The sequence below is a fragment of the Crassostrea angulata genome, chromosome 5, assembly GCF_025612915.1.
Source record: "Crassostrea angulata isolate pt1a10 chromosome 5, ASM2561291v2, whole genome shotgun sequence".
NCBI lineage: Eukaryota > Metazoa > Mollusca > Bivalvia > Ostreida > Ostreidae > Magallana > Magallana angulata.
Window position 1 is genome coordinate 25,272,317 of NC_069115.1, and position 11,426 is coordinate 25,283,742.

Consider the following 11,426-nt stretch of genomic DNA (forward strand, 5'->3'; position numbering starts at 1 on the left):
ATAGAACAGTAACATGTAACAGTAAATGATAGCATTAAACTTTTGCTGTCATAGCAGCTAAAGGTTTTTTGTAAATACTCCAAACTGAATATTTTTTTTTGCCTTTGTGTGATGTTGTAAAAATGGACAGAGTGTTTGTCTATATCGGTTCCAAAGATATTAAAGATAATAAATGGATAGTACTGTGCTTGTTCACCGGCAAGTTTTTATTGTCCAAACCCAAAATCAAGTATACATGACGAACTTTCTGTGTCTGATGTGATAGAAAAATGATATCTCATAGAATAGTCGTCAAAGTACTTTGTTTCGGGTTATTTGTGTGTATAAATCAACCATACATATTTTAGCAAATTACGTAGATTTAAATTGTCTTTTACATGTATATTATACAATGTAATCAATGAGCATTGTCATCAAAACATTCAAAGTTTTAAATGAAACTAATTGTTGATGTAATTATATCTATAAAAAATTATTTGAATTTCAGCAAGTCTTAAATTATAGTTTTGCATTTAATATGAATTGTTATATGGTTCAATTAAAGAGCTGTGTCATTAAAAAGCTTGTAAATATAAAGGTTACTTTTTAACTTAATGATTAAAAGAGATATGAGAATTTTATCTAAAGCTATTTGAATTGCATTTTCTAACTTTTGAAAGCATTCAGCAAACATACCCAATTTTAACAAATTGTGAATTGCTTTCAAAAACAGATCCGAATAAGTTATTGTGAATTGACTGTTTTCATATTGTTCGACACCTTTTGATAGCATACATATCATCCACTCCTCGACAGATCTCAAATAAATACATCAATTTATATTCTATGAATTCTATATAAATTAAACAGACATCGGTGTAACTAATAAGAGATATCCGTGGGCAAAGCAAAGAAACATACAAGCTACCCGGATTGATTCAATCCTTTTGGTAGGTTAACTTTAATAATTTTATTTCATTAGTCTGTTATAAAATAAATGTACTTCATAAAAGAAGAGTATTTTCATTAACTTAAATCCTATTTAGCTATTTGTGGTTTTTAAATTTTATTTTCTTTCTGAACATTATTAAAAGAGGCTCGGCATTCTGTTTATGAATGAAATACATATCATTGGCTATGCAATCAGAAGGTGACGTAGAATTATATGTCGAAATTTTAAATCTAGAGGCCCGAATGATACTTTACATATTGAAGGGTAAGATGTCACAATACGTTCATCTATAATTGACTTGCTTTGAATGAGATTTAGAAGATTAACACCATTTCTGTCGTTGACAGATTCACAAATTAAAATCAACCATAGTAAACAAATTAAAAAGGGCGTTTCATATTTGAACCCGCACAATGTTCAGGTATCTGCATGTTAAGAGAATAGGGGAGGGCTATAGATTTGTAAGACTTTTAATGGCTAAGTTGTGTTGATTAGAAATAAGGATTCTTAACATAACATATCGTATTTAACTTAAGTGTACGAATTATGAAAGGATGACTGCACTTAGCGCTGGGCGTTGGTCTTTTCCGGTCGCTTCTGTTGCGTTAATTTCTTAACCTTATATCACTTTTGTTTACTAGTAGTTCATTAAAGGGTCAATATCTAGCATACGTTACGATTTTAGACTGTGATACAATATACTTATTCTATGATTTTCTCCTTACAACATTCGAAAGAGGAGAATTTTTGTTTATGTGCCCTGTATGAAACATAAGATTGATATTAATATGCATGAATAGTGGAGCTGACATTATCAGAATGGTACTTAAATTACACTAGCATGAATAACAATGCTATGTAAAAAAGGTATTGTGATCACTCTATATCCATATCCCTTTTTATTCTATAAGGTACAAGTATACTATTTACTATGGTTTCAGCAATAAGACTAGACCAATGTAACAGGTCGGGTACACTACCTTATATGGATAGCATTATTTAGCACGTGACAATATTTTCGTCAAACAGATTCTCCAATCCAGTGAATGAGTTGCATTACATGACGGTCTACAACGTGTTTACAATTCAACAGACGCACGTGGTTTTTGTCTGTTTTATTCACAATATTTAATTGCTTGCCGGAATGTTTGTACATCTTGATTTTTACTTTAGAAGGTAAAAAAGGAAAGATTACGTACCATTAACTTTGTTCCATGCTCACATTGAAAAATACTGTTGTTTTAGTTGATCAATTGTTGCTTCAAAAATGATCTGTATCAAACGACTGACAAACATACGCATACAAGTACAAATAGGTTTTGATAAGAAAAAACTGCACAGTTGTGTATTGGTGACTTTATCATTGTGCACTAGAAATAAATACAGGTAACTGTACATTTTTAACATACGTGAATAGCCACGGTAGTAAGAATGCACAAATATACAAACGCAGAAGCACAAGCTGTGCAGCATATAGTATTTTGTCCGTTAAGCATTCTGATGAATGTCCCTGAAGAAAATATCAACGCGCATTCTAATAATGTTGTCTTAAATATGGGATATCACGTGAAAAAACGGCACTCACTGCTTCTAATTCTATAGGATGTACCTCTCTTTTGAACATTGACAATGGGGTATTTAAATAGGTTGATATTAGTCCTTATATGCAATATTTTTTAAATGTGGGCATAGAAATTGAAGTTCAGACATAATAATTGTCCAGATTAATTTCATAAATTCTGAAAAACCATTTAAAATGAGTTTCCAAAGGACAATTCAAAATGGTATATATTTTCAATACGCTTTGTATACACTGAAACTTGTAGTAGCCCACAATGCCTTGCAACTCATTCACCTGATTGGTTTGTCGATAAAAGTAAACAGATGGCTAATTTAGTATGCAAATTTATGCAGACGTCACAAAATATAGTGGTCTCGACCTGTGTAAGTACAGCAGACTTTAATGTTAACTATATATGTGGTCGTTCAATTTTGAAAACTGCATTAGAATTGCTCTTGTTATTAATATGATATAAAACGTTAATTATGTGTGGTCATACAATTTTGAAAACAGTAAGTGCATTAGAATTGCTCTTGTTATTTATGGTGATGCAACCGTTTTCTGAATTTTAGTCCACAGTAGGGAAATAAAAAATAACTGAAGAGTCAGGAATTGCGAAAACGTTTGCAGTGGGATCGAGAGCTAAGGGGATAGTGAATTGATTCACGAACGAAATGATAAATAAATGACTCTTTCCTTGTAAAACTAGTGGATGTAAATAATTAATTGGAAATATTAATCATAAAGTTGGTATTTTTCCTAATGCGTAGTTTCAGTGAGCTGAAAAATATTTCCGGACGTCATAGCAATACAATGAGAAAAGGAAATCCTGAAAATACTAGTATATAGCCTTCGTGTGCAGAAGTAAAAACAGCTATTTACACTTAATTGTATATAACATATCGTCCAAATGGCAAAAGAATCAAACTATGAAGATACGATTGAAGCGATTGTGAACAGCGGACTTCATACTATGGTATTGGCACTAGGATACAAGGTTGGAATAATAGACGCCATGGGACGATTGGGAAAACCTAGCACGAAGGGTGAAATCAGCAAGGAAGCGGGCCTCAATCAACGGTACTGAACAACATTTATCTCATTGTATTGCTCAAAAAAGTAAGCAAAAGAAAATCCGATAAGTTTTTACAATCGAGGGACGTATTAATACGAACGTATAGAAAATTAGAAGAGTTTAACTAAGAACAAAGGCTTATGAATATAACGTTACAAATCGTGCTACCAAATCTGGTAGTTTGTATATTCCTTTGCTTTGCTCTCAAATATTCCTAATTTAATTAATCGGGTGTTCATTGAATTCAATATGGAATTTATAGAACTTGAATCGATATATTTTTTTAGATATGTCGAGGAGTGGTTGTTGTGTATGGCATCAAAAGGCATTGTACAATATGAAAACAGCAAATTCACAATAATGAATTCGGGTCGGATTCGGAAAGCAATTCACACTTCATTGGCATTGCCTATGTTTGCTGACTGCTTTCAAAAGTTAGAAAATGCAATGAAAAATAAAGATATTAATACAGGTTTGACTTTTTAAAAATTTCAGCTATGTAGGTCGCGGGTTCAAATTTGAATTTTACATATGTTGTACATCATGTTTTTCAATAACGATAATATAAGATTTTATAATGTTAATTTTTTTTATATACTAGGCTACCAATATCCATCAAATGAACTAGAATGGCTGGGAAAGTTCAGCGACTTGTCCAACACAAACCAAACATGGATAGAAAATAATATTAATCCAGCTATTTTGTACTGTCAACAGCAATCTCACGGTATAACAAGAGTTTTTTTTTTATCCTGGGCACGGTTTTTCAAAAGGCGGTTAAAGAAGAAAAAAGTTTTTATTCAATTAATGCCCTAAAATTTAAAAGTTGTTTAAATCTCAAGAAAATACACAAATTCATGTACTATCTCGAACAAATGCGTGTTTAAAGTACAAGGTCATGCTCTTTTATTCTCTTTTCAAAAGAGAGTAATGGCGCTATCAGTTTGTCGTATTTTTTCAAGATGTAGTCAAAAATGATGAAAAAATTGTAAATTTTTTATAGTTTTTTGATCAGGAAAATATGTCTGCAACCATCGCCCACGACGGAATTAATATATTTCATGTAATATCACACGATCAAGTTATGATGTGAATTTCGGTGTGGGCGACGGCTGCGGATTTTTTTTTTAAATAACTGCTGAAGAATTGGTGTCTTCTGCTTAGTTTTAAGGGAAAATACGAGAAAATGCACTTTTGTATGACGTCAAATTTATCTCTGCGAAATTCTATTTAAACAACTATCAATAGTTTTAATTTTTATATTCTTGTTTTAATAAATGCTACATTACAGTTTTTTGGGATAGTTTTAAAAATCACTTTAAAATAGAGCAAAATATAACTAAAACTGTACCTACAGTCATTGGACAAAAGTATTCGTCGGTGACGTCAAAATGGCGGCGATTTGTTAACATTAACTTCTCAATAAAAACTACTCTCCTGATTTTAATATTCGTTGTCTTACCTTAATATTTTGTGAGAGTGCCCTTCATTTTAATAACTTCTAGAAGACGGGTTGGAATTGTGGCATAAAGCTGACGAACATAATCTACCGATAGCTTTTGCCAGAATCGTGTCACCTCCACGATCAGCTGATCTTTAGACTCGATGGTGTTTCTTGTAGATTGCAGGTGTCTTTTAACTTTCAATCAAAAATTCTCAATGATATTGATATCGAGAGACTGAGCTGGCCATGATGTAATGTTTATATTATTTTCTTCCATATGTGCACTCAGTAATCGGGAACTATGAACGGGGGCATTGTCATATTAAACACATAATTTCCATGAGGAAAATGTCGAACAATAACGGGCCACAAATTGTTTTCTAATATATCAATATATTTTTCGGAGTTGATATTACCGTTTACACTGGTCAATGTTCAATTACCATCGTAACAAATACAACCCCAGATCATAACAGACAGTTAATGCTCTTCGATGGCGCGCACACGAGATGGGGGTTGTCAACTTCGTCGGTCTTTCTCCAGATATATACACGGCTGTTATCACCTATTACTACCTGACATTCATCACAGAATATCCAGTTCTTCCAGTGATCATCAACAGTCCAGGTTTTTCTTTCTCTGCACCACGAGACGCGTTTTTTCCTGTTACATAGTGATACTCTGACGATCATCTTCTTTTTCTGCACCCGTCTATTGTATCCCATTTTAAATAATTTTCTCCTGACAGTCTTTGAACAAAAAGTAGAATCCTTTGCATTATTTATTTCACTTGTTATATCATCCAGTGTCCCTCTCCTGTTACTTTTCATGATTCTTGAAAGTTGGACTTCATCGCGCACGGAGAACTTCGGCTTCCGCCCAGATCGATGCCTGTTTTCCACACTTCCATGAACTTCAAATTTTTTAATAATGCTAACAATAGTAGTCCTAGGTATTCCCAACAACCTCCCAATTTCTGCCTTATTCTTCTCTGTCTTGTAAGCTTCTATAACCTCCATTCTTACTGCCATCGGAATTTCCTCTAACTTACAAGGGTACATTTTCCCAGGCTTTGTTTATAGAATATTTTGACAGCCGACAAAAATTGTAAACTCTGACGTAATCTAAAAACTATGACGTATTTATGGGAAGAAATTCCGAACTCGACGTGCTTTCTTATAAATAGTGCGAATACAAAAATAGCTGCGACTAATTTACAACATCAAAGGCATTTTGACGCCAGCGACGAATACTTTTGTCCAATGACTAGTTCTTTAACACCTTGTTAAGGATACATTTGTAACAACGTGTTAGATCATAATCAAGTGATTACTTGCTAACGCAGTGGTTAAATTATTTTAATCAAAAGCAATTTGACTTCCGGTCTCTGTATAATGTAGACGGTTGGTTACTTTTCTCCTTGGCTTTAGTTTGTGGGCCTAGACATAGCTTTGGGAGAATCAGGTACAAATCATACTCTATACTTCATCCACCAATGTGAAAAATGTCCAGATTATGTTTTGAAACGCCCCCTCTACCGCTTCAGGTTTCAATACACATCCAAAAATAGAAATTCTACGGGGATTTTGCACTGCATCAGCCATTAATATAAGCCCGGATGATAACGTTGAAAAATTACACGGGGTATCCCGAGTACTTCCGAATGGAGAAAAGATGTATACATTTCCCATATGTTATAAATCTCCGTAAGAAATTTGTTTTTGTTCCTGTGAACATTTATGAGTGAAAAATGATAATTGTTCAATTAAGATATCCTGGATTTTTTCCATTTCATCCATTTCAACTGTATTTGTTTCACAGACTTTAATTTAAAAAAATATCAAAAAGTGATGGAAGCAATAACTTGGGACGGACTATAGTAGTCAGCGTCATCCAACAGAATACTTTTCACACTTTGCATTTTATCATTCCTCCAAATCTTTAAATGAATAATTCTTACCATTAAATGTAAAGTGTACGATTTTGTTTAACTTATAGATAATTGAAAATTGTCAAAAATATATTTAACATTCAAAAAATACATATTATGCACTTAAAATATGTGCATGTACAGGATCTGGTCAATGAAGTAAATAACAAATAATATCAAATTTAAATATCACTAGATTAATTCAATATAGATCTATATGCAGTTTAAACCTTCAAAATCTTTTTTTTTAAAAAGGTAATGTAATTACCCTAATTTAAAGAAATTGTTTAAAGAAACAAAGAATTTTAGTCACATTTTCATGAAATATTATCAATAACTCAAATCTTGGTATTGGGGATGGATTTAAGTTGACACAAAGTTAACACATGTTTAAGCTCGTACACACTTTTGAGGGACGTACTAAAGACCTGAAATACTAATGACCTGAAAGACCTGAAATTTTATATAAATGATACTTTTCTAAGATTTTTATCAAATAAAATTACTTGTGGGGGTTTAAATCATATTTCCAGGTATAATTTTGTTTAAAAAATATCATAATAACCAGTTATTCATGCAGAAATATGAAAGACCTGAGAATTTGAATTGACCTGAAATTTTCAAATGACCTGAAATTTTAAATGATTGATACATTTCTATGTTCTGTGTCAATATTAATGTCTTTTTGTAAGTTTTTATCATATTTCCAGGTATATAAGTGTTAAAATATATCATACTGATCAATTATTTATGCAGGAGTACGAAAGACCTTAAAATTTGAATTGACCTGAAAATTTGAGCTGACCTGAAATTATATATAATTGAAACATTTCTAAGTTCTGTGTCAGTTTTAATGTCTATTTGTGAGTTTTTAATCATATTTCCAGGTATATAAGTGTTAAAATATATCATACTGATCAATTATTTACGCAGGAATACGAAAGACCTGAAAATCTGGGCTGACCTGAAATTATATATAATTGACACATTTCTATATGTTCTGTATCAGTTTTAATGTTTATTTGTGAGTTTTTATTATTTTTCAAGGTATATAAGTGTTAAAATATATTATTTACACAGGAATATAAAAAACCTGAATATTTGAATTGACCTGAAAATTTGGGCTGACCTGAAATTTTGCGATGGTGTAGTTGTGTAGGTCATCTAACAGCCCATGTTTCGGTTTGATATATTTTAACACATATATACCTGGAAATATGATAAAAACTCAACAATAGACATTAAAATTGACACAGAACATAGAAATGTATCAATCATTTAAAATTTCAGGTCATTTGAAAATTTCAGGTCAATTCAAATTTTCAGGTCTTTCATATTTCTGCGTAAATAACAGCTCATTATAATATTTTCAACACAATTGGAAATATGATGTAAACCCCCACAAAGTAATTTCATTCGACCAAAATCTTATAAAAGTATCATTTATATCAATTATATAAAATTTCAGGTCATTTAAATTTTCAGGTCAATTCAAATTTTCAGGTCTTTCACATTTCTGCTTGAATAACTGATCATGATGATATTTTTTTAAACAAAATTATACCTGGAAATATGATTTAAACCCCCACAAAGTAATTTCATTTGACCAAAATCTTATAAAAGTATCATCTATATCAATTATATAAAATTTCAGGTCATTTGAAATTTTCAGGTCAATTCAAATTTTCAGGTCTTTCATATTTCTGCTTGAATAACTGATCATTATGATATTTTTTAAACAAAATTATACCTGGAAATATGATTTAAACCCCCACAAAGTAATTTCATTTGACCAAAATCTTATAAAAGTATCATCTATATCAATTATATAAAATTTCAGGTCATTTGAAATTTTCAGGTCAATTCAAATTTTCAGGTCTTTCATATTTCTGCTTGAATAACTGATCATTATGATATTTTTTAAACAAAATTATACCTGGAAATATGATTTAAACCCCCACAAAATAATTTCATTTGACTAAAATCTTATAAAAGTATCATTTATATAAAATTTCAGGTCTTTCAGGTCATTAGTATTTCAGGTCTTTAGTATGTTCCCACTTTTGAACATTACTTAACCATTCCGTGACCTTAACACAGACTTAACAAGGCGTTAACCACCTCTCGAAAAATCGGGCCCAGATAAAAAATGCAACCTTTATAATTACAAGTTTTAATGATACTGTTCTTTAATTGTACACTAACAAATTCATTTTAAATGCAAAACACCTTAAGACTTGCTGGAATTAAAATAAATCTTAATATAATTACATTAACAATTTAAAACGTTCAGTGTATATATATATATATATATATATATATATATATATATATATATAAAAGACTAATTTAAAACTATGTAATTTGATAAAATATGTATATTTATTTACTCATTTGACATGCGAGAATATTTATTTTTATTTTTCATCAGACACAGAAATTTCGTTATGTATGCTTGATTTTGGATGTGGATACGGAAAACTTGCCAACGAACTAGCACAGTACTATCCACAGAGTAATATCTTTGGAACCGATATACACAAAGACGCTGTCCATTTCTGCAAAGTCACACATAAGCAACCAAATATTCAGTTTGAAATATTTTCAAAAAGCCTCGAACTGCTATGGCAGCAAAAGTTTGACGCTATCATCTTGAAGGATGTATTGCATGATCTTCCAGATCCGATAACTGTTCTATCTCAAGTGAGGCGCATGCTCAAACCTCAAGGAATAGTGATTGCATTTGATCCTAACATCTCGTCAAATATATCCTTTAATTTAGGAAAAAAGGCAGCTCAAAATCATCTGCCTTACAGTGTGTTTTTCTGTCTGCCGAATAGTTTGTCGGAAAGGCCCGCTGTGGGTCATGGCGGGAGTTGGGGTTACGAAGATCGGGAGCAATTTCTTGTTGATAATGGATTTACAATAGTTAAAACGCCTGTCGACGAAATCAAGTCAACGAATTCCCACGATCACAGAATTATATTTAAAGTGTAAGCATGAAGTTTAAACATTAAATCTTCTCTTCTCAAAAACAAGTTTGTGTGTTCGTGTGACTGTGAAATTTAACAAAGTAAATATTTATGCATGTAAAAGGATTCATTATTTTTTCTTTGGAAAATAAATCAATTTTAAAGCAATCAAGGCGTTTAAGAAAAGAACATCAACGCACGTAGACCATCTGCAGTATATACGACTCCAATTTTGTTGAAGGATGTCTGTACGTGTTTGGCAGCCATTGCTGATCACCGACTGTTGTGTTTGCATAAATTTGGTCAAAGAAAATTTCATTCAAAGTTTGTTTAAAGTTGGCATTTGTTAGAAGCATATGGTAGCCTTCAGATTTAAAGAAAATTTCATTAAAAGTTTGTTTAGAGTTGGCATTTGTTAGATGCATCTGGTAGCCTTCAGATTTAATTAGATTTAATCTGTTGAAAATAATTTTTTAAAATCCTTGACATTAAGCTTGATATCTCCTGTAATCCTGATACATAACTAATATGTTTAATTTAATATCATTTTACACCAAAGATCAAGAACACATTATACTTGTATTATATACCGTTTTAAGAAGAGCAATAGACATTCAGAATATATTTCATTCGTCAGACATATCGGGCATAGAGACTCTAAAATGTGTTGCTAATTTTCTTCCTATTACAGTAACAATCTACTGTTTAAAACAGTTTCATTGTGCTTATCTAAATTTCAAGCTCGGATATACATTATTTGAGCATGCTCTAACCATGGGGCATCATTGAAGGAATTCATATCTCGAATTTCATAAACCTGTTGGCCCCTTTCAGATTACTAGATATTGAACGTATGAGACTGATTACTAATTTACGGTTAAATTATTTTACAAGAACGAGGCGTGTCGTGTACTATAATTCCACTAGTACAATTTTTTTCTTACGATGATAAAAAAAAGGCAGGTAAGCATATATTTATTCAGTTTTATAAATATGATATTTATTTGATATGGCCTCTAAATTTCAGTAATTTGTACAGTCGATAATATTGACTTAATGTTATGAATAATTATCGCATTGCATGACGATCCAGCGAACTGGATAACCTTTCTAGTTCTGGTGGCTGAAAAGCAGGTTTGAGGATGTGTTTGTTTCAACAATGATAGGAATATCATATAGCATGTTAAAGCCATTTTTCTAATTCAAAGCTTATTTGTTCATACTACTGCAAAACATTCATAACACCACGAGCACTTAAAAACGAACGAATGCGAAAGTTTCAAAATACCAATAAGTTTCCAATAAAACACATTTTAAACATTTTCAATAAAATATCAAATTAGGCAACGCACACCTTAATATGTACGGATGTACGCTAGTACTTGTATATGCTGCTTAAATGTGAAAAATTATTAATGTCCATCCCCCGACTGACGCCCTTGAACATTTTTCTAATCTTGACAAAAACAAAAAAAGACGGCGAGGAATAAAATATACAACTGTGAAAACCAAC

General features: G+C 31.5%; 1 protein-coding gene across 1 annotated transcript; it reads left to right on the top strand.

Annotated features, from left to right (window-relative positions):
* Nucleotides 1-3,239: 3,239 nt before the first annotated feature.
* LOC128185893 (S-adenosylmethionine-dependent methyltransferase Rv2258c-like) lies at nucleotides 3,240-10,128 on the top strand. Its single transcript, XM_052855597.1, has 4 exons — nucleotides 3,240-3,572; nucleotides 3,855-4,039; nucleotides 4,169-4,294; nucleotides 9,373-10,128. The coding sequence occupies exons 1-4, from the start codon at nucleotides 3,403-3,405 to the stop codon at nucleotides 9,936-9,938; spliced, it is 1,047 nt and encodes a 348-aa protein (XP_052711557.1). The 5' UTR covers nucleotides 3,240-3,402; the 3' UTR covers nucleotides 9,939-10,128.
* The last annotated feature ends 1,298 nt before the right edge of the window (nucleotides 10,129-11,426 follow it).

What these genes read in the sequence shown, in the direction of transcription:
- LOC128185893 (XM_052855597.1), top strand. Translation starts at nt 3,403, where the DNA reads ATGGCAAAAGAATCAAACTATGAAGATACGATTGAAGCGATTGTGAAC. An exon ending in GAAGCGGGCCTCAATCAACG is followed by an intron (nt 3,573 to 3,854) that starts GTACTGAACAAC and finishes ATATTTTTTTAG; the next exon opens with ATATGTCGAGGAGTGGTTGT. An exon ending in AAATAAAGATATTAATACAG is followed by an intron (nt 4,040 to 4,168) that starts GTTTGACTTTTT and finishes TTTATATACTAG; the next exon opens with GCTACCAATATCCATCAAAT.